Source organism: Pomacea canaliculata, linkage group LG7, assembly GCF_003073045.1.
Source record: "Pomacea canaliculata isolate SZHN2017 linkage group LG7, ASM307304v1, whole genome shotgun sequence".
Taxonomy (NCBI): domain Eukaryota; kingdom Metazoa; phylum Mollusca; class Gastropoda; order Architaenioglossa; family Ampullariidae; genus Pomacea; species Pomacea canaliculata.
In genome coordinates this window covers 10,720,797-10,744,626 of record NC_037596.1, presented here as the reverse complement: position 1 = coordinate 10,744,626, position 23,830 = coordinate 10,720,797, and the positions used below count along the sequence as shown (strand labels likewise).

At 41.2% G+C, this 23,830-nt stretch overlaps 1 protein-coding gene across 4 annotated transcripts in view; it reads right to left on the bottom strand.

Annotated features, from left to right (window-relative positions):
- LOC112567756 (glucose-6-phosphate exchanger SLC37A2-like) overlaps positions 1-23,830 on the bottom strand; it is a 49,675-nt gene that overhangs the window by 6,752 nt on the left and 19,093 nt on the right. For 2 of the 4 annotated variants that reach the window (XM_025244562.1, XM_025244563.1), the window contains 11 exons: positions 21,345-21,488; positions 17,915-17,996; positions 17,462-17,546; positions 17,161-17,239; positions 16,329-16,464; positions 11,977-12,053; positions 10,970-11,136; positions 8,317-8,363; positions 7,794-7,898; positions 5,957-6,025; positions 4,981-5,071 (listed from right to left, as the gene is read on the bottom strand). In XM_025244562.1, coding sequence (XP_025100347.1) covers positions 4,981-5,071; positions 5,957-6,025; positions 7,794-7,898; positions 8,317-8,363; positions 10,970-11,136; positions 11,977-12,053; positions 16,329-16,464; positions 17,161-17,239; positions 17,462-17,546; positions 17,915-17,996; positions 21,345-21,415 — 1,009 coding nt within the window. In that variant the 5' untranslated portion in view covers positions 21,416-21,488. The other 2 variants (XM_025244564.1, XM_025244561.1) reach the window with 2 other exon arrangements.

The window sequence follows — 23,830 nt, the reverse complement described above, 5'->3', positions numbered from 1 at the left end:
CAGTAGTTTGCCGGTGGACCAACGAGTGTCGACGAGATGAAACAGAGGTCGAGTTAGCTCTCGCCATAAACCCGATGTGTCAGAATGCGGCTCGTGGTTACATCTTTGAGCTCGCTGGAGGACCTGCCAGACGTCGAGTGTTGATGCTTCCGCATGACGCAAGAGATACGCCGAGAAAGATCTTGGTGTCCTAGTGGAGGCGTACGGCGAACGGAAGGATGTCGACATCAGTGCCACAGCAACGTGATGAGGTGGTCGACGAATACGCCGCGAAGCTCCAGAATTTAAGCAGGCGAGGTAGAAGGCGGCGCAGAGCGTCGAAGTGGCGGCGATTGACACCATCTCGGAGGACTGCAGCCCGACCGGTCAGGGAAAGTGACTGCCCCCGTCGTCCGTAACAGGATGACAGGGAAATAAAGTGTAGCTGGCCTGACTGGAAAGTGTCCGACGGCGGAGGTTGTCATTTATGGCAGTTGAGTGATGGCGTTGCTCGACACCGGCAGTGAGGTAACGACGGTCACTGACGAGTGGGCACGAGGGCACATACAGGACTTACAACTAAAACAAACTCAGGAGTGGCGGTGGTGGACATGTTTACGGCCAGCGTCTGAGGACGTTCCTATCCTGGTGGTCAAGGACCTGGTCGATGTGGTCACAAGTGAGCGCAGGAGGCGCGTGTCGCTTCTACTAGGGAGAACGTCCTTGATCGGATAATGGACTCTACCGCAGATGTGGCGCAGGCAGTACAGGCAGCCGTGCATGAAGCTCATCTTGAGAAGACATTGTCAACAAAAGGACTGGCTAGGGCCGCTGGCAACACGCCCGTTCCAGGATGCCAATGGGTCTGACGTCCACACCAGCCACTTTCCAGAGGTTAATGCAGACCACCATGCCGAACTGTTTAATTTCAGTCCTTCTTGTGTACCTAGACGATCATTTGTATACTCCAAGATAAAGGACATTCAACTGCGGGAGGCGCCATACCTTCAGGATGACGACAGTGAAGAGGAAACGCCAGGGTGGTATGCTACTCTTCCAAACCATCACCACAGAACTCTTGTGACAATGCCTGTGGTGCCAGAAGTAACAGTGTCTGTGGTGTCAGATGACAGTACCAGAAATGAGTCCCTATCGTGTCCGAACCGCGCAGATCGCAGCGACTTACCGCGAGACAGGCAACAAACTCGCACAAAGTGTAGGATGAAACAGTTCGTGCGACGCTATGCCATGGCAATATGAATACCATGGATATATTTTTTAGTTGCGGTGATCGGTGACACCGTAGATGACACGTAAGCATTGATCAGTTGTTTATTTTGCTAATTGTTCATTTTCTTCAACTTTACCGCGGCTGCGTCCAGAAAATGTCATTGACAAGAATGACACACGAGGTGATGGCTGACAATAGATGTCAGCACTCACTCTTCTTCAGTCTCTGTTTGATTCCTCCTGAGTCTTGTGCCTTTATTTAGGATGGTGATGGCTGCTGGCACGAAGGACCTCTGGTAGGCAGCTTTCCTTATGCGTGTACCTTATAGCGCCTGCCTGAGGGCAACAGCTGGAAGCTAGTGTGGAGAGGGTGTTTCAGGTCCGAAATGATGTTATGTGCCATCCTTCTGACTGCATGAAGTACAAGTCAGAAAGTGGCAGCTGTGCTTGACCAATAATTTTATTTGCCTGGTGGATGATTCTGGCCAGCCTTGCCTTGTCTTTGACTAGTAGATGACCATACCAGGCAGCGATGTTGAATGAGAGGATGCTCTCAACAAGAGACCTGTACACAGTCTCCAGCACCCAGAGCTGACGTCGAAGCTGCGAAGTCTCCTCAGAAGGTACAGCCGTTGCTGGGTCTTTTTTGTACACTTGGTTCACGTGATCACTAAATGAGAGCTTTCCGTCGATCACTGTACCAAGGTACCTAAACACAGCAGCCCTCTGCACCTGCTGTCCCTTGATTTGGAGTGGTGGGAGAGAGGGTTGTGCCATCTCTTCCTTCGTAGGCTCTTCCAAAGGCCATCTCCTCCGTTTTGTCAACGTTCAGATCCAGAAAGCTGCGGTCAAACCACTCCTCCAGCTCCCCCACACAGGCCAGGTACTGTGACAGGGACTGCTCGTCTTTCAGGCAGCCCACAAGGGCCATGTCATCTGCATATTTAACAAGTTTGAGAATAGCATGTTAATACTAATCCCATTTGTATATACAGAGAACAGGATGGGGGAAAGCACACATCCCTGAGGGGTACCCGTGTTGAGGATCTGCTCATCTGACAGAATCATTCCATCCACTGACAAATAAACTCCGTCAGACGAGCTGCTGGACCCTATAGTACCTGTCGGTGGAACTCTGAAACCCACCCTCTGTGGTCGGTCCTTCAGGAATGATCTGATCCATAGAACTAGGCCAGTGTTGACATCCAGGTCTAGTAGGCGCTGTACAAGAAGGTGTGGCTGGACCGTGTTGAAGGCGCTGGAAAAGTCCATGAACAGGACCCGAACATAGGTGCCAGAAGTGTCCAAGTGTTGTAGGATAGTATTTAAAAGCGTGAGAGTTGCATCAGACACCCCCTGCGTGGCTTGTAGGCAAACTGCAAAGGATCCAGGCGATCAGCCATGGTGGGGATTAACAATCTTCCCACAACTCTCTCCAAACATTTGGCCACAACAGACGTGAGAGCCACAGGTCGAAAGTCTTTCAAGTTTGTAGCATGGGCTTCTTTGGCACTGGTATTATTGTGGATGTTTCCACACGCGGGGACACTATGAGAGTCAAGGAGAGCTGAAAAAGTCTGGTAAAAACACCACTCAGCTGACTAGCACACTCTTTGAGTATTTTGCCTCTCACGTGGTCAGGTCCAGGGGCTTTACGTGGTTCACATGAGAGAGAATTCTGACAACATCTCCCTCACAGATGGTGACAGTGGCTGCCGACAGTGAAGAACAGATATTTTCTGCTTCATTGCTGAAGTCTCTCACATCAAACCGCGCGTAGAAAGTGTTGAGCTCATTAACAAATGACACTGGGTCATCACACTTTACTCTTTGTGTCTTGCGTTCTCTACCCATCATGGTGTCCAGGCCCTTCCAAGCATCTCTTGCGTTGCCCTCAATTAATTGCTTTTCTACCTTCTTTCTGTATTCCACCCTAGCCGTTCTTGCCTTTGCCCTGAACTCCTTCTCCTTTTCTTTCACTTTCTGTTTGTCTCCTTGCATAAAAGCTATCTTCTTTCATTGAGACAGTGCTTCAGTCCTTTACTAGCCATGGTTTGTTATTTGGATAGCTGCAGATCTGCTTGGTAGGGATGACAGACTCTTCACAGAAGGTGATGTAAGAGGTGATTGTGTCTGCCAGACAGTCCAGGTCGTCTCCACAGGTAGTGAAGAACAGATCCAGTCAGTGACCTCTAGGCAGTCTCTGAGCATCTCAGTTGCTTCATTTGTCCAGGTCCTAATACATAGTGTTGTCGGCTTTTCACGTTTAAGGAGCTGTCTGTATGTGGGTAGCAGATGAACAATGTTGTGTCCGATTCTGCCCAGCGGCGGCCGGCACTTGGAAACATAAGCGGCCGGCACATTACCGAAACACCTGTCTAGCGTTCTGTCGAGGCGGGTGGACACGTGACGTATTGATGGAGACAGGAGAGCAGCTTACAGACATCACAGCGGTTGAAGTCACCGAGCAAAAACACAGGCTGATCAACTGATCTTGTTGTCGCTCGATTATATGTGTCTGCAATGTGCTCAGCTGCAAGGTTGAAGTCTGGGCCGGGCACATAGACGAGGACCACAGTGATTTGGCCGAATTCACGAGGTAAATAATGCGGCCTGAAGGACACTGTCAGTATCTCATAATGGGGGGTACTAGTCTGTTCTCGTACTGTGTAGTTCATAGTAGTGTGGCCCATTTCTCATTTTAAGCATACACAAGCCTCCCCCTACATGCTTATTTGTCGCTTGTGCATTCCTGTCAAATCGAATCGTTGTGTATCCTTCAAGTCCGAATGTCTCCTCCTCTGTTAGCCATGTTTCAGTGAAACAGAAGAGGTCACAACGTCGGTAGTCTCCATCGAATTAATGAGCGCAGAGAGCTCATCCTGTTTGTTGTGGAGAGAGCGCACATTCGACAGGGTGATGGCTGGCAGTGGATGTCGGCACCCTCTCCTCTTCAGTCTGTGTCTGACTCCTCCTCTAGATCCTCTCAGTTTCTTTTTTCTTTGCCCGCCCTGTGTCGGAATGTCACTGAAATTCACAACAGGGGCCTGTGTGGCCTTCTGCCGCAGCGATAGCAGAAAGTCCCGACTGTAGATCAGCATGACTGTGTCGCCACTCTAACCCATCGAAGTGTGAAAGTCTGCCGTACAGGCACACACACGCATAGACTACACTACACTGCTCATAGCACGATCATGGCAGATCTATCGCCGATTCAACTAGGTATTGGGATTGTAATAGATCTGCTTGGTAGGGACGATACTCAGTCACTGAAGGGAGTGTTGTAAACAGCCAGATAGTCCCGATTGGCCGCACCTGTAGTCCGTTTCAGTCCGTTTCTGACTATCTATAGATCTAACCAACGGTCACAAAATGGACGCGGTTATTGGTAAAAGAAATTTCTCCCGTACAGGGACACTCACACGCAGCAATACGGTGCTCCTCACAGTCAGACGTATTGAAGTAACACTTATAACCATTCATGCACAAGCTGGAGTAAGCGAAATTCCCGTAGAATTCAAACACGTCAAAAAACGTAGAGAATGATTGTGAGCCGGGGTCAAGCCACAGAGTAGCGCCCCCTATATTAACCTACATAAACAATTTCTCCCACAAAAGGAAGCCAGCTGATATTTATTTTATCTATTTAAAATCTTTCTTTGCCTTGTGATAAGGACAAAAACTTGAAAAATGTTGATCACTGTTATCGACTAACAAGAATGAAGTTAATTTTTATTGTTATTTATTTGCTAGCAGAAGACTTAGACTCACTTGTAGAACCAATGTATTTTGGCAGCCAAAACAGAAATGTGTAGCTCACTAGTTTGGCAAAGAACAGGCAAAGGGAGAACTCCAGAACACCCTGTTTTAGAAAAAGACATTCATTCAGCATGCATGGGCATTACATAATAAGCTACATGATATGCATCGTGCAGAAGAATATAAATCATAAACAATATAAATACACAAATAAATTCAAAGATCCATGCATACACATATACACGTGTGCGTACATGTACACACACACACACCTTGAAGAGGAAATTTGTTTTAAAGACTGGAACGCCAGCAGGTAGGGGTGGGTTTAGCACATTAATGATTCATCTTTCCTGTGAATTTATATCAATTTACTCTTTTCAATACCCATTGACAAATTTTTATTATTAGGTACACAAACCTAATATGAATGTGTTTAACAGCTCCTTCAATTTTGTTTACATGCAACCAAATGAAAATAAGGGCTAATGGCTATGTAGAGTGATAGCCAACTGTCCAGCAGTGATTTATATTTAGATCACATCTGCATAGACCTGCATGAGCATTGCAAAAAAGTGCTTGGCAGTGATTTGTTAGGAGTTAGGACTCTTGGTGCAACTAGTAGAAGGCCTACATGAGAATCACGAAAAGTTTTGCAGCCCTTCGAGGGGTATATGAGAGCACAGCTGAGACAACATAACAGATGTGCTGGAGATCTAATCAGTGACACAGAAAGAAGAAAAAGCAGCATTTTATCCCCACTGACATGACATTAAAACTTGTAGATGGATGGGGACATGGCATATGTCCAAGCCCATTCAATATAGGATAGTACATTTCCCAGCTCTCATTTCGCATTTGGTTGAGTGTGTGAGAGAAAGTTGCTTACTTACACCATAATCCCACCGCTAGGCTGCAGCTAGACAGACAATAAAATGTTCTAATTAGCAAAAGGCTCAGAAGAAAAAAACTGAAATACACTGTCACTTACTGGTAGCATGATAGCTTGGAAGACTGAGATTGGCTTGTCTTGTTCTTCTCCAGAACTGCTCAGTAGAGGCTGTGTACACAAATCTTGATGTTAATGATGGAATGAAGACTTACACATCTGTCTTAAACCCCTTCAAATCTCAGCTTCTAAGATTGTGCTTTCATTTACTTTTAAAACTATTTTATTCCGCTTCTAGACAAAACATTTGAGCAATCAGAAAACGGAAAAAGTTTTGAAACCAAAAATATTAACCACCTCTCCTGAAACAAAGCATGTATAGAAGGTAATCCTAAAGATGATGCCACATGGGTGTCTAGCAAACAGTTTTTGGAAAGATTATGAAACAGCTCATTTTCTGAAATACATCACACCAGGTTAATCGGCATTTTCCGACAGAAGTTGTGCTCTTCTCAAGTAATAATTGAAAATTTGAGTTCGGCTTCTTAAGGTAATCTTTTATATATATTTTAAAAAAAAAAACAACTCATCGCCAATGAGCACCAAAGGCATTTGGAAACCTGAAACATCTATAGCTCTCTAATGGGGAAAATTCCACTTTGCCTCAAAGGCTCCTACAATATGCACTTCTAATATGGCTTGACTTGGTCTCATCTAGTTTGACTGAACATGGCCTGAGTATTGCTTTTTCTAAATGGCATGCATGACAGAATGAGTGTGCCTAGTACCTTCTGAACAGGCACCTTATAAATCTGATAACTACTTTTTACATCTTCTAGAAAATGAATGCCTCAATCATTGTTGCCTGTCTTTTCATTTTGCTTCTGAAATCTTAACCCAACAATTCAGTAAAATGTATACCAATCACTTTTCCACCCTTTGTAAAAAGCTGTTAGCAGTTTATAAATGAAATCACCATGCTAGAATACTCCTTTGCCATGAGATACTTATTCCATCCCACCACAAAATTAAGACAGACACTTTTCTGCCACTGCAATCTACAATTATACAGACCATTCACACCCCCAACAAGTTATGCAATCCAGCACTTGCTTTCAGCAACCATTATTTCAATGACATTTACCTTTCTTCCTGCAGACAGCTTATGCAGCAGTATCAACAGGAATTAAAAAAAAAAACTTCAGACAAGCTGTATCATCACTGTCAGTTCGTTCACAAGTTACAGCGATTAACACATCTGATTAGAGAACTTTAATTCCTACTTCTCATGTTAAGAACTATAAAGTAGATCCCATTCAGTCCTCGCAAAATATTAGTTATTTTGCTTATTCTGGTTATTTCTTGTTATTTTTAAGCCATATTTATTCTGAAATACTCTTTTGTTCTTACTCTTCATTTCTAAGCCCGGAATATTTAATGGGATCTTTTTTTATAGCATGACTGTAATTTCTATGCATCGACTTTGCAACAATAAGATCTTTTAAACTGTGTCTAAATAAACTTAACAATTAAAAGAAAATAAATATAAAACCTTGGCAGTATATGTAATACATGGAAACATTATAATCTTGTTTTGTCTTCTGCAGCCACCATCAAAGAATATTTCTTTGAGAATTTCTATTAAAAATGACACCTTTTATGTTCTGAAATGTCTGTAGAATAAAGGCATTAGCCTGGCATCTATTCCCAACAAATTATAGAATAATGTATCATATGCTACCATAGGAAAATGATGAGGCTTACGATCCTGCTTTGCGGCCCTAGGAGTAACAAGGACTAAACTAATGATCCTGCTTTCCATTTAGTGTCTGCCAAAGTTTTTCTTGTCAAGTGTTGATACTACAATCAGAGGATTTGTTTATAAATTATTTTATGCTTGCTGATCGCTTAGAAGGGGAAAAAAAAAAACCCAACTCACAGTGCCTTCTTCCCCTGTTGAGGCTATGCCAGATTCACCGTTTGAAAGAGAATCTGATGAATATGTGTTATCCTCGAATGGCTGTCTTTCTGAGGATGTAAAAGTCTGCACAGCAAAAACATATATTGTGTTTATGTGCATGAACATGCAGGCACTTCTTCATGCAGATTAATTCACTCAACAGACTCAAACGCTGCTTTTCATTTCACTGTTCATAGCAATGCAATCTCTGAAATGGCCTTACTACAAATTATCAATTATCGCCAAAATTGTATCTGACAGACACTGTCTTTCATGTTTGCAGATAATGATCTACGACCAGCATCTTAAATTATAGATTGAAATATTTGTTAGTCACTTGTTGAACTTGTAGAACCTGCTTAAAATGTGAAAAACTCATGAAACCATTGTCCAATTCAAAATGATCTTTTTGCTGTGCTAAACACTGCGCTACATCAACTGTAAATCTACAGATACCTGGAATGATTATATTGCAAAAATCTATTCCTAATGATCAAACCACCTTCTTGCCATGCTGGTCTGGGGGCTCACAGCCAACGTCTTTTGGGTCTGAAAATAACAAGGTATATAGTTTTATTTGGGGGTATTGAAGAAAGCCGAAACTCTTCTGTTACTTTAATACCTCATCATGCCTTCGCGGTAAACACCCACATAGGTGTAGACTAAAACGGACCATGTGTCCTCGGCCAGAGACAAATTAAGTAATTAAAAGGGCTTTATGTAGTGCTTTTAGAGAAATATTATGTGAGGTAGATACCCTAAAATGACAAGAACGGACTGTGGCGGGGGCTGGCGCCAGTGCAGGTGTGAACATTGATTAGGTCAGGGTCGAGGGCAACAGCATCACCTGGCAAGGGCACAGACAATAAATATCTGAGGGCTCGTTGCAAGACAGTCTCTTCATGGGACTGTTGTTACCAGATTAGCCCCAGCACGAATTCTAGCTTTTACTACATTATACATGACTTTAATTAATCACTGAAAGTAACTTGTCTGGAATATCATTTTTATGCATCACATTCCAGATTTTATCCCTCTTAACAGAATCAAATGCTTAATTAAAATCGATAAATACTACATATAACTTTTTATGATGCTGCATTGTTTTTGTATAATAGCAATAATGTAAAAATGTGATCTACTGTGCTCAAGGTTCCCAGGGATCAGGGATGGTGCCAAGTAAGGACCTTTCATACATTTGTAAGGACCTGAGTGACAGTCTTCAATGCTTAAGTTTTTCTCAAGTACGGTCGGAAAAAGAAGTATTATTTATAAATCTTTAGTCTTCTCTATGTTCTGAAATACATGTATCACTATTCTAGTAATAAATAATAAAAGAGTTAATTTTGATGCTATCTGCCATATTTAGATAACTTGAAAAGTCTCTTTAGCACGCAGATAACATACACCGTTAATGTTAATGTTCCAAGTTTGCTAGAAATCTAAGTAATAATAACTGCAAGACCTGAAAGCCATTCTTTGGTATAATACAAAAGTCAGATCATGTCTCTCTCTCTCTCACATACATTCAAAAGGGAGAGAGAGAAATAGAACTATGCACAGTTCTAGAAGATCAAGACTCTGGTTCAAGAAAGAGATAAGTTTCTAAAGACCTTTGGAAAGAAGAGTGTGTTTTTTGCGAATACGGAGGGGCAGCTAGTGTAGTACAGATAAGTAGACCTAACGAAATGTGGTCATCTGTCAAGACTAAAATCTCGCGAAACGTAGGTTCTGGTCACGAACGGGACTTGGCAGTCGTGTGATTAAAATAGCGGTGAGGCAACGAATCATCTGTATTTTGCGCCAAAGTCGACTCCAAAAATAAATTTGTGGATTTATAAGAGGCACGAAAAATAAATCTGTGGTAATATTTTATCGATATAAGGACTTGTAAGGGTCACAGAGAAAATGTAAGGATGTGTGTGAGGAATTGTAAGGACCGCATGGCAAATGTAAGGACTTATAAGGCCTTTCGGCAAAAATTCTCTACGTAAGGACTAGAAGGGAGAGGTAAGGACCCTGCGAACCCTGTGTGGTATGATCTCTTCTAAAACCAGCCTGCTCCCCACCAACAGTATCATTATGTTCAATCCACCAAGTAATCCTTTGTTTTAATATAGAACTATAAATCTTACTACATATGTTTAAGAGGGATTCTCTTCTAAAATTATCAGGATTATTTCTCTCTTCTTTTTTAAGTAATGGCTGAATCACTGCCTCGGTTCATCCATCTGGGAATTGAACGCTATCAAGGAGACAATCAAAATAGGAAATGGGTGCAGTTTTATGTACTCAGTGTTTACAAAATTCCACCATCAGTGTATCAGGTCCAGGTGCTTTACCATCTTTTAATGATTTCACTGCCCTATGAATCTCTTCTACTGTAATTGGACTGTTTAAGTAGTCACTTTCCTCATCACTAAAGGTTCACTTGTATCCTGTTCCTGTGTGGAATCTGCACTTGCTAAGCTGAAGACATTTGAAAAATCCTTGTGCCATTTCTCCTTAGAAATATTATTTAAGTCAATTTCGTCCCTTTATAAAGACCTTATTTTGTTCGAGAATGATTTCTGATTAGTTATATTGTCAGGAAGAGGGTTGGGGCTCATGAGCCATGTAATGAAATTTTAAGTGACTGACATGATTACCGACTGTAACATTCACCAGCAAGGTTATGTTAGCTTTGGTGGTAAGAGTTACATCATCACCATTACCCACATTCCCAGTTCAGGAACATTTAACACTCATATTCTGTGCAGTTTTATAAAATGTATACTCAACATATAATTTAGTAAATAATCTTATTTAATAATAATAATGGGTACTTATAATACACAACATCATGACCAAGATAGATCACACTCTCTGTGCAGACAGGTCATGATAAATGAAAGATAATAGACAGTGGACAGTGATGTACGTATAGGGACAATGAACAGCATAAAAATGAAGTACAAGAGTAGAACATAAAGTAAAACTTCCTCTAACAAAATTTACTATTCATCACAAATCTATAATTACTGATTTAGTTATGGCAAGGAGTAGTTTTTAAGATTACAGACAACCTCTTGCATGAATAAATCCCTAACACACAAGCATATAGAACCTTTCAGGAACAAGAGGCAAATACTCAACTGATAGAGCAAAACACTTACTTGGGACTAGAAACATGAAGACAATGAGGCCCAACACTGCTATAATGATGCCAGGAACAACAAAAGACCAACCCCACTCATGTTCAGCAAAAAATCCTGGAATGATTGCACCAAGGATGTTGCCAACAGAGGTGTGTGAGTTCCAGATACCCATGATGAGACCTCGTCTGTATAAGCATGTATAAAATACCATTCATATACACATAGCATTGAGTTTTAGCCCTAAATCAGCATCTAAAAATGGGATGTGCATGATGTCTCTATTATATATAAATATAGACTGTTTTTCGTTGGTCTCAAGACACAGCCCTTAAATTCAATCTTAACTCTTTGCCATTTTGACATTATGGCATATTATGAATGTTTAATGTGTCCAAGTTAATTTTTATATAAATAAATGTATTGTCACTTAAGATAGTGACTAATGTCATATTTGTTCTTGCTGTGTTCATTCAAGACAGGTTCTTTTGCTGTGAAGCTGATTTTCATTAATTTTATATCATGCTCAGAATTCTCAAAAATAGAGAATGTTTGGGACAGAGCACAGTAGTTTACCAGTTGCAATGTTTTAAATCCTTTGTTTTTTTAATGCTATTTTACACCAAAATATTTAACAAAAAAATAAATTGTTTCTACTTATTACCAGACATAAAAATGTAGATATTTCTTTTATTTAACAATTTAACAATTTCAAGATACATCTTGAATTTACTCACAACAAGAAAGAAGTTACAAGGTTTTAAAATGGTTAGTTGGGGACTATCTTGTATTACTTCTATGGTAACTGATTGCACAACATGCAAAAACATTTTTTGAACTTTCAATCAAGGGAAAACAAATGATATTAAAATGGCAGAGAAATCATGTCAATCTTTGATTTTCAATTTTTTTAGCTGCATCTTCCCTTAATAGCTGAAACACTATCTTTATTCCTATAAAAGACACCATATTCCAATAAAGAAATGCGGTTAAAATATTGACCAGGTCTGACAAAAGTATAAGCTTACTTTCCCTTGCCATACCAGTTACCCATGCAGGTAACCACACTTGGCCAGCCAGTTGACTGAAATAATCCACCAATTACCTGCACACAAAGATATAAGTAAATACCACACACTAAAAACTCAGACTGTTACAGTCATCCCAGCTGTGAAGTCCTCATCAAAAGAAAGGAAAAGCGTTTTATAGCGGCTACAACACCATGCTAGTAATCTTTTCAAAGTGAGTAATAATTAAAGGAGACTTGTACTGTAAGTGATCCCATTAAACAGCTCAAGGCTCTGTTGAGGTGAGTTGCTTGCAAGTACTCAAGTCTTTTAAAGAGATTTAAGTGGCTTCTTGATTTCCTCGAAAAAGGTAGCAAGGGGAAAAGTATCTCGAGCACATGGACTAGCTTAATTGAAGGTGTGCTGGTTAGAAGAAAGTGTATGGTGCAGGGGATACATATCCAAACAGTATAAGATGCTGACTGAAGTAGCTGGAATAAAGTCTGGAAGGTGAGGCAAGAGAAAAGATAATCAGAAGCACAGCAATTGAAACATTTGTAGCTAAGGCAGTATAGACAGTTCATAAGTAATACAGCTGGTGGTTGGCAGCCAACTAAAGAGGTGAATATGACTTATTTTTCTGGATCATCAGGCAGGTGGCAGCATTCTGGGCACAATGAAAGTTATAGAAAGGTCAAAATAGAAAACCAGCAAATAAGGTGTTGCAATAGTCTAGACATGACAGTATGAGGGAAATGGTCGGCTTGACAAGTGCCTCATATGTCAGGTAGGGTTGGATAGTGGAAATGACAATATAGCAATAATAATAATAATAACGAGAAACAATAGTGCAGATGACTGATAAAAGGAGGACTATCTATCTATCTATTCCTCTTCGTGCATCAGGTTGCACATAAGGCCTCAACCAGAGTCCGCACCGATGTCGATCGGCTAAAAACCCGCTCTAGGTGACCCCATGTCCATCCTTTCCCTTCATCTCCCTTCCACTGTTCTTCTCCAAGTTTCTTTGGGCGGCCTCGTTTTCTTCGGCCGTCTGGAGTCCATCGTAGGGAGACTCTGGAAAAGGTCTGCTGTGTCTGCTGCGGAGCACATGTCCAATCCATCGCCAACGCCTTCGTTGAACCTGCGTGTGTATGGACTCGGTTCAGTTCTTCGTGGAGTTCTTCGTTGGTGATGGTGTTTGGCCAAAGATGTTTAAGTATGCGCCTGAGCATCTGTTTTGGAAGACGTCAATTGTTACTGATGGTTTTGGTCATCTTCCAAGATTCTGATCGTAAAGGAGGGTGCTGATCACATTTGACTTGAAGATTCTCAGTTTGATCTTCTGGCTGATGTTTTTTGCCTTCATGTGCTCCTGAGTGAGGCGAAGGCCTGGCTGGCTTTCGCCAGTCGGCTCGAATCTCCACCTCCGCATCCCGGTGTTTGACATTTTGGACCCAAGATAGGTGAAACTGTCAACTTCCTCAATCTCTTCTCCATTTAGTTTGATGCTGTCTTGGACTCTGCGTTCACTCTCATACTTTTCGTTTTCTTTGTGCTGACCTTCAAGCCAAGGTTTCCAGCTGTTTCTGAGAAGGCCTTTGTTTTTTCCTGCATGTCTTGGTGGCGATGTGACAGCAGGGCAATGTCATCAGCAAAGTCTAAGTCTTCCAGCGCTGTTGTTGCTGTCATAGTCATGGTCCATCTGATCCCTCTCCTCTCACTGTCGGTGAGTCTTCATGATCCAGTCCATGGCCAGGATGAAGAGGAACGGCGACAGAATGCAGCCCGTTTCACCCCGTACTGACGTTGAAGGGGTCTGTGAGCTCCGTGTCACAGACAACCTGGATTTGAAATCGCTGTACAGCATTGCAATGACCTGAACAAGTTTTGCAGGGACCCATAATGCCTCAGGATCTTCCATAAGGATTCGCGGTGGATGCTGTCAAAAGCCTTCTCCAGGTCGATGAAATTGATGTACAGCGGTGTGTTCCATTCGTTGCTCTGCTCCAGAATCTGTCGCAGAATGAAGAGTGTTCAGAGCAGGATCGCCCAGGGCGAAATCCTGCTTGCTGTGATCGGAGTCTTTCTCAAGAGTTGCCGTCAGTCTTGACAAAACATCTTGCTGAAGACCTTGCTGGTGAGGAAAGAAGTGTTATGCCCCTCCAATTATTGCAGTCTCCAAGATCTCCTTTCTTGGGTAACTTGAAGATGAGCCCTGTCTTCCACGCAACAGGGACCTGCCCTGATTCCCAAACTTGCCTGAAGATTTCAGTCAGCTTGGGAGCTGTCACATTTATATCTGCTTTCAACATCTCTGCTGTTATTCCATCTGCCCCTGGTTCTTTGCCGCTCTTCATTGTCTTGACTGCTGCTGTCACTTCTTCCAGGCTTGGTGGGTCTGTGCAGATGTCAAGGTCTATAGCTGCTGGCTGGATGTCTGCAAGCTGAGGGGGATCTGGTCTGTTCAGAACCGACTCAAAATGTTCCCTCCAGCGCTGTAGTTTCCTGCCTCTCCCTCGATGACATTACCGTTCACGTTTTCACTGGCACATCACTGTTCTTAAACCCGTTGTTTTAGCTGTTTGTTTATCTTGTACAGTGTCTTCAGGTCATTTTTTACTTGCTGCATTTTCTGCTTCATCTGCCAGTTTCTCTATATGGTCTCTTTTGTCGGTTCTTGCCATCCTCTTTACCTCTTTGTTTAGTTTTGTATATCTTTGTCTGAGTTGTTCCTTCAGGCGTTTCAGATCTTGTGCTGTTGATTCTTTGTTTGACTGACTTCTCTCTTCTATCTTCTTCCATGTCTCTTCTCTGATCCACTGTTCTTTCTTTTTCCGTTGGAAGCCCAGTATTTTCTCTCCTGATTCCTGTAAGACTCGATTGAAGTAGTCTAAGGTCATCTCTTGTTGGTCTCCTAGTGCCTGGAACCTGTTCTTTACTTCCATAGCAAAGGCCCTTTCGGTGGCTGGATTTTTTAGTTTGCCGGAGTCCACTCTCTGCTGACGTGCCTGTTTTCCTCGTGATCGACGCAGCTTCAGAGAAACTGTGGCTATCACAAGAGTGTGGTCACTGGCAATGTCTGCTCCTCTGAAGGCTCTAACATCTTGAAGTGAGCTCCTCCATTTTCGGTTGATGATGACATGGTCTATCTGGTTCTTTGTGATCCCATCTGGTGATGTCCATGTTGCCTTGTGGATGTCTTTGTGTGGGAAGAGTGTGCCTCCAATCAGTAGGTTGTTTTCTTCACAAAAGTCTGCCAGTCTCTCTCCGTTGTCATTGATGGTTCCGATTCCATGTTTGCCCATGACATGCTCCCTGCAGGTGTTGTCACTTCCCACCTTGGCATTAAGATCACCGATGATGAGCAACATGTCGTGGGTTGGAACGCTTTCTGAGGCTGCCTGGAGCTGATCGTAAAAAGCATCCTTGTCTTCTGCCTCAGAGTCATTTGTTGGTGCATAGCAAGCTAGCACTGTCAGCTTGGTGTACTTTGAATGGAATCTTGCTCTCAAAAGCCTGGGTCCATAAGGCTTCCATTCCAGCAGTGCCTTTTCCGTTTTCTTGTTGAGGAGTAGAGCTACTCTTCAGAGTGCTGAGCGTCTGATCTTCCTGAGAACAAGATGGTATGTCCTGACGCTAGTCTCCTCTTTCCCGTGCCGGTCCATCTGACCTCACTGACTCCAGGATGTCCAAGTTGTAGTTGTCAAACTCCTTGACTAATTGGAGCATCCTGCCAGTCTGGTACAAGGTCTGGACGTTCCAGCACCCCACCCTCAAACTTTTGCCTCGGCTTCAGTAAATCCACTGTCGGGGCGCCAGCTCCCTTTCGGGTTGGCTGTCGTCCGTCATTAGTCCAGTCTCCTGGTGTGCTTCATTACCTTCGCCATCTGTGACGAGTTCTCTGGTTTTAGTTTCTGTAACATGATTTTTTTTACATGGTGGGGTTGTTAGCCCTACCACAACCTATTTTACCTCTAGGTGAGGTGTCCACCTTAGTCGCCTCTTACGACATGCCTGGCTGGATGGCAGGGACCCTATTCTTACAATGCTTGCTAGGCAAGCATACCCCGGGGTCCCACAGGGGTAAAAGGAGGACTAATCTATGACAAATACTGAAAACATTGGATAATAATACATAGATACATGGAGAGAGTGGAGTCCACCATGATACCAAGACTCTTGACACGAGACAAGAAGTGGACTGTGGCTCCAGTTGGAAATTGGTGGAAAAGATGGCAGAACAGCACTATCTATTGCCTTAAGCAAAGCTTGTCTTATCAAGGTTCAACTTTAGTTTTTCTTTCATCCACAAAAATAAACTGCCTAAACAAGCTATTATTAAGAAAGTAAACATTATAGTTAAGACTCACCTGAACAATGACATAGTAGACAAAACTATGGATATTGAAGAAGTAGCCAAACCCAAAAGCAGCTGTGAAAAAGCCTGATGCCAGCATGCCAATGGTCATAAAGTAACGCAGGTTCATCCGTTCTGCTATGTAACCACTGTTCAAAAGTATTCAAACACACACACAATTTTACACCGGAATAGCAAACAGTATTTTGCTGCTATAATGCATCATACTGAAGACAATACTGTTTACAAATGACAGATTTATATACAGGCAGTCCTCGACTTACGACATTGTTCAGTTCCTACATCGCGTTGTAAACCAAATTTCACTGTAAGTCGGAACATATGTACATACTGTACGTAATTAACATATTGTAAGCCTTTCTCCTATCCTTACACAGTAATTACCAAAAAACATAAAAACATATATAAATATGTTTAATAATGAAATGAAACACGAAGTTCAGGTTACGACTTTTACGATGCAAAACCACTAAAGTCAAAACAACGCTTTATACAGTAACTGGGAGATGAGCCGTAACCATGAAACATCGTAACTCAGGGCTGACGTAACCCGATGACTGCCTGCATAGATAGCATAGCATGAAAATTTACTTTCCTAATTAGGAGGGTCTTTAAAAAAAAAAATTAACAACTGCGAAAAGCAGAAAGATGTACATTTTATGACAAAATCAACAAACTGAAACAGATTAAATATTTACTTTGAAAACAACTATTGTCATTTAGTACAAAACATTCCACACATTTTAAACTGCTAATGTTAGAGCCATACACTAATGACCCATGTGATTAACACAAATCTAAAAACTGATTACATTCAGCAATACCTGCAGAACATCCCAACAGCATATGCTGAAAGATAAGCAACATCCAGTACTCCAAACAGCTCTTCATAGTTGCTTTTGTCTGAAAAATAAATGTATGGTAGTCAGATTACATGGTAGCTGCATGTAAAGGAGGACTGAATGGGGACATGCATACTGACATTTGGAGACAAAGGATGATAGGCATGCTGACAGAATCTGAGATCACCTAATAAACTAAAGTTATGTCTTTCCAAAAACAAGTACATACATTAAAAAAACAAACAAGCAGATTAAAACACTAAATATAAAAATTGTGACTTACCAAATGGTGCCCAGCTACACCAAGAGCTGTCATTTGTGACCTCTGGAGGTGGCAAAACATTACTGCAGTTTTTGTGCAAACTATTCTGTACAAGAATCAAAACAATCAAACAGGATGATTTTTGTATCTTTTAAGTCTGCTTCTGAGTCCTGACGACGCTTTGGTCTTATTGTAATTAACAAGAAATATAAAATTTTAAAAAAAATTCAGCAAAATCATAAAAAAAGCCATCCTGATATTCACAACTCAAAGTCAAGAGTTCATATCTATTGTACAATTGTTTCACTACTAACATTATGCAAAATCTTAACATGAAGCTTTTTGATGTCACTGTAATGACTACAGAATACAGTGGGTAAAAAACCACCTGTCTCTTCATCCCTGTGTCCACACAGACATTATTGTAACTCCACATATTGCACACACACTATACCACACAGCATGTCTACTTACTTTTACAACACTAATGGGCTTGCGTGACAGATGGTAGCTGGCGTAACATAAAAACGTCAGTATCAGGATGAAGACACGGTATCTGCACAGACAGAAAAAGGCAGATAGAAGACTGGCAACAAACTACACAAAGATTATCATTTATGATACTGAAACTTACTAAAATCCTACAAAGAATTAAATGAATAACCAAAACAATATTTTCACTTTTTCAACTCCTGAAAGCAAGCATAGGTAATGGTGACAAGAAACAAAAAAAACAAAAAACCCCAAACCAACAAACACATGAGTACCAAAGCTTTACCTAAAACATTGAAGTGAAATAATTATCGGACAAACAATATCACAATTGTACACAAACATGAAAACTGTCAAAAGCACACCTTCAGCATAAAGCAGTCATTCACAAATAAGTCATCTTTAACAACATATTCAGTTAGTGTAGTGTCTGAGAATTACTGACTGGCATAAGCTATAGAACAGCTATACAGAAAAATCACAAACTTGTATTACTGGATTGCTGGCAGACGACTTTTCTTCAATTAAAATTAGGCAGCTGTGTATAAAGCTTTCACTTTATTCATATATCAGATTAACTTCTAAAACGAGGCATGTTTGTACAAAGCTTCCAGTTTAGTTAACATTCTTTGTTTAGGCTCGCCGAAACTAACAGCAGAGAACTTTACAAGAGGCTAAGTTGGTCTTGGCAGACAGACAGCAGTCCACCTTTACACATCAATGGAAAGATGGCAATGAGGTTAAAAAAAAACAAAAAAACAACCCATCTAATTATATCATTTTATTGCATTATATTTCATATTTATTTGATGCATGCAGTGAAAAATAATTCTAACACAAGCCTGGTTATTTGCTTTGCACCATTTCAAATGCAATACTAAATTTGAGAAGAAGTGTAATTTCTGCACAACCCTCTCTTTTCCTTTGCCCTACATGAGCGACAACTTTATGAGAAGTTAAAATAAACATTTCCAAGCATATGATGATTAGTTATGTTCACTGATTGAAAAAAAACAAACAAACAAAAAGACCCCCTGATATATACATAAAATGTTCAAATGTCTCTAGATACCAATGATTTATATAAATGGGAAAGGGGCATGAAACGCAACCAAAAAATGCATGAAAAATGACATATGACTTTTCTCACTGATTCCCTTGCAACATTCCCTTGCAACAGCTGCAGTTTTTCTGCATGTCCCTACATGGAATATTTTTAAATAAGCACATATACACGCTCTCTTCTTTCACAAATACGATGTAGAGAAACAACAAAAACCACACATATATATACACACATACACAAAGCTGGTGTACAAGAAGCAAGCATTTAGTAAGGGCTCAATAGCAATTTATTTAAATTTTTTTTTCACAACTATTGCTGTTGTTACTTTAGGGGCCATCAGAACTATTGTTGCAATACCAATATGGTAGAGTAGCGTCAACCATATTCTGGTGCTGATAAAAGCAAATGTTATTCTTACTTTCAATTCATACTCTGATTAGCAGGTAACAAAAGCAATATGCGCTGTTAAGTCTAGACTGACTAAAATTCATTCCATCTTTTAAATCTTGCTTTCAGAATTCAAGTCACAAGAGATGTAATAAATATTTTTACCTAGTAGAAGATACTTATTTTTGTCCTACACTGGTACATTTCAAAGCATATTGAGAATCTTACCTCTAAGGACAACATTTTAAAAATAACTGAGATAATATGTTTCAAAGGTGAAAAATAGGTTTAGAATTAAAAAAGGCAACACAAACTGAAATGCTGACACAAGCTTGCCCTTTAACAATTTTTTTATGACGCGCTAAATGCTGGTACAAGGTACCTCTACAAGACATCTCCAGCCTAAAAGTGAATCAGGCGCGCTTACAAGAATATTGCAATAGCAGCAAGCATGTTGTCACCCCATACACACAAACTCGCACACTGCATTACATTTTAGAAAAGCATGAAATAAACCTGCTGAAAATAGGAAACTTTTGTTAGCAAAAAGGTAACACTCAAATTTTTGTAAACAGTAAAAAAGTCTCAACAGATTGCGCAGAGATTAAATAAAAGATGGAAAGATTCGGCGGAGGGCGGTGAGAGGTCGGTTGTTTGATTTCGAACCTACGACCTTTGCATTCATAACCGTTCCTTTACCATTGTGCTATAGCAGCCAAATCAGTCGGATAATATGGACACGATTAGCGAAGAATGAGCACCTGGGTTGCCGGCACCGCGTGAACCTCTCACCCTCCCTCAGGTCGAATCGTTCTTTTCCGCCATAAGCTGAAGTTTGGCTTTTATCAAATGAGCGTGGAGCGGTCAGTGAACTGGCATATCTGTCACATCATTGTATTATACAATGTACCAGTCATTAATGTTGCACAGGATATAATGTGGAGGGACTGTTCTGAAAAAAAAAGGAAAAACGTTCTCACCGAGCTCTCCTAATAGCGTGGTAACTAGCCATCTCTGACCGTGAAACGTGTAGCTGACCACCGACTACAAGTGCTGGAGTGGACGTCGCACCGCTCAAACGAGCCTGCCGAGCGTTCGCTTTAGTGGAAACTTAGCGTATGTACCTCAAACAATTAAAGCACTCTACATAAATAAAAAGCCCTGAATGTATATCCTCGGCAACGACACACAACAGTAGTCAACCTTGCGACCCTCCGTACAAAAGGGGGTGCTGCTCGATCACGTGTGCTCTGCTGACTACACTGATGGCCACGGTCCAGCGAAGGGAAACTGGTTGAGGGCAGTCCGCTTTTACACATGAGTGTCAAGCCCTGTACATGCTAATAAAGGAGGAAGACAGCTTATAAAAACTGGAGAGGAGCACGCCCGGACGCACGGTTCTCGCACTAACCCCAGTTTGTTGTGTGACTGATAGTAAATATGCTTGGCTCACGTGGTCATGCGTCCAGAGGCACGCGCATGAAGAGGGACTTCCGTTGCCATGGTAGGAGCACCTAGGGAGGTGGGCGGGATTTGGTCAGCGTTATGGAAGAAGGCCTTCGGCCACGGAGGGGGAGGGGACATGCCTGACCAGGATTTTGATAAAAGTGTGACTTTCAGCTGACGTAAGCCTCTGTCCTCCACTCTTGTGTCACTTACCCGCTGAGTAAAGTACTGGCATACGGTACAAAAATGTTAGTCTCTGTTAAATTCCCGTCACCCGTGAATACAACGTTATTCTGTTTAATACAAGCTGATCTCTACTGTCAAGCGATAAAGACGATTCTCTATCCAAACGACACACAGTTTACACAAAAGAGCTTAGAGAAGAGACAAGTTAGTTCTTATTCACTATTACCCAATATGATTAACAAAACTAGTAGAAAGTTCCTCAGTTAGGACAGTGTGATGTCACCTATCAGTGTGAAGGTTAATTGTCAGTTCTACATGTTTGCCGACCTTGACCTGCTGTAGCTGTTAAGGCGTAACGTCTTGCGTAATTCACGGCACACGACTCTGCATGCAGGCATCTTTCAGGTGTTATCGCAAGCAGTTTTTTAATTAAGTCGGACGATCTTCATCTCTCTCTCCAAACATCGTGCCCTTGCAAACGAAAAACGTTTATGCAATCAAGGTGATGAAATAGAAGAACGGAAATGAAAACGAGACGCATTAGGTATTATTACACAAATCTTTATGGAGTAATCATAACAAAGCTGTTTAGTATCTGGGCAGTCATCCTAATTTCTATCAGCTTTACACATTTTTTAAAGAGAAGAATCTAGGCTGATAAAATTATTTCTAACATAAGCATATTATTAAAAGAAAGAAAAATGGCAATAAAATGATATATGTGTGTGTGCGCGCGCGCGCTGTTAATCAGTCATACAAAAATATAGTACGTGACAGAAACACTCAGTGGTTACAGCTAATAAAACAGCTTAGTTAACTTACAGTTAAGTGGTTTGCTTGGCTGGAAAGTACTTACACCTAGGGATGATTTTACACTATGAGGGGGCAGGAAAGGAAAACAGAATATCCGGGGAAAACAAGTGGGGACGACTACTGCACACGCAATCCATAGGAAAGTATCGGACGGACCCGAAGTTCGTTCCTTTTGTAAGGTCCATTAATTGCGGCAAAAATATTTTTTGCTGGCCGCCGGGGTTTTTCTTCGCCGTTCAGTCAAAAATACATTATGTTCAGACACACTTCCCAATTCTGCGTTAAAATAAAACAATAAAAAAATCATTTCTTCAACTACAAAAAAGTATATTGCTGTACAAGCCATGAGATACCATCTAGAAATAGCTAGACAGCGTGAATAATAAGATCGACAGCTGTGATGGAGACAGACGTGAAAGCCATACTTTAAACGGCCGCCATAAAGATAGCTGATACCACCAAGACTAGTCTAGTCTTCTTCTCTCTCGCTTTGAACCACTGCTATGAAGACAACACAGGTGCCAATAAAGATAAGAACTCTTCTCTTAAGAGTTGTCACCGTTTTATTTGCAAGCACATGCAGTCATGAAAGGCTTCCCTAAACTTATCTCAAAAGTAACTTTCAATGTACTACATTTGCAGAATTGCACTGACCGTGTCAGTTTCTACAGCTAGTGATGAAAATGTTCCTCACAATGGACAGTAATTAAAAATTATCTGAGGTCAACAATGCTGCAAGAAAGACTAATTGGGCTGGCCAATCGTTTGCAGTTCTTCAGTGGGACTGTCCACGAACTTGTATTACTGGACTGCTGGCAGACGATTTTTTTTCCAGTTAACTACTAAAAACGAGGCAGGTTTGTACAAAGCTTCCGGTTTAGTCACATTCATTGGTATGGCTCGCCGAGACTAACAGCGGAGAACTTTTGCAAGAGGCTAAGTGTTGGTCTTGGCGGACAGCAATCCACCTATACACGTCCGTGGACTGACCAAGCTGGAAACAACTGCTTGCTTCATTTCGTTCATCATCCTATATGACTCTGTTGCGTGCGTCCGTGTATGTGTTGTTATTATTATTATCTGTGTTTATATTTTTAAGCACTTTGAGCTAACCCTTGATGATGTACAAATTAAGTTTATTATTATCCATTGAAAATGACTTGGTAGCTCCACTAGATCGGAAAAATAACACTCTTTACAAAACTAAAAGCAAAGAACGTAAAATTTTAAGCCTCAGTTTGATTACCAGAACATGAGGAATATCTGAGAGTTTACAAAGAGTTTCAATTTATGACAACATATGTCACAGCCGTCCTCAAAAACGAATACTGTAACCAAGGTAAAAAAAAAAGTATAGTGAGATGTTATCAGTTGATAAGGAAGCTGTGACAAGAGAATCTTAGAATATTTTCAAGCAGCGACCAGGAACCATAGGATGTGGCAGGGTTGTGACCACAGAGTATAGAAATATTAGCTATGTTCTCTGGTCGCGACCATAACTGCAGGGTAGTGTTACTGCAAAGTTATGACCAACATCAGTAAACCAGGGACACGATGGAATTCTGACAGACCCTGTTAGGCACTCTGGCAGTTGTAGTAGTATGTGATGACGATGACAGCTCATTCGCACATGATCAGCTAGTTGCTGACATAAGACAGACTACACTCGGTTTTCCGATAAGGAAATATTCGTCCTCTGCAATGTATCTTTTCAACAGCTGTTGCTGATGGCTGATCGATAGTCACGTCAAAATTTTGCCGATAACAGTAATTTCATACTCGCTATCGGCGTTTTTGTTTTTTGTTTTTTAAACCGGATTGGATGCAAGTAAATCTGTAAACGTGTTTGAATTTGTGTGTGTGTGAGTGAGAGAGTTTAAAGAATGAAAATCTTACAGAAGAAAGGAATGAAGTACGAAAGTTTTTGTTTCAATCAGCAGGTCAAAGTGGCCACCTCTGTCAACAGGTACTACATTAAGCTCCCGAAAGTACACGAGGCA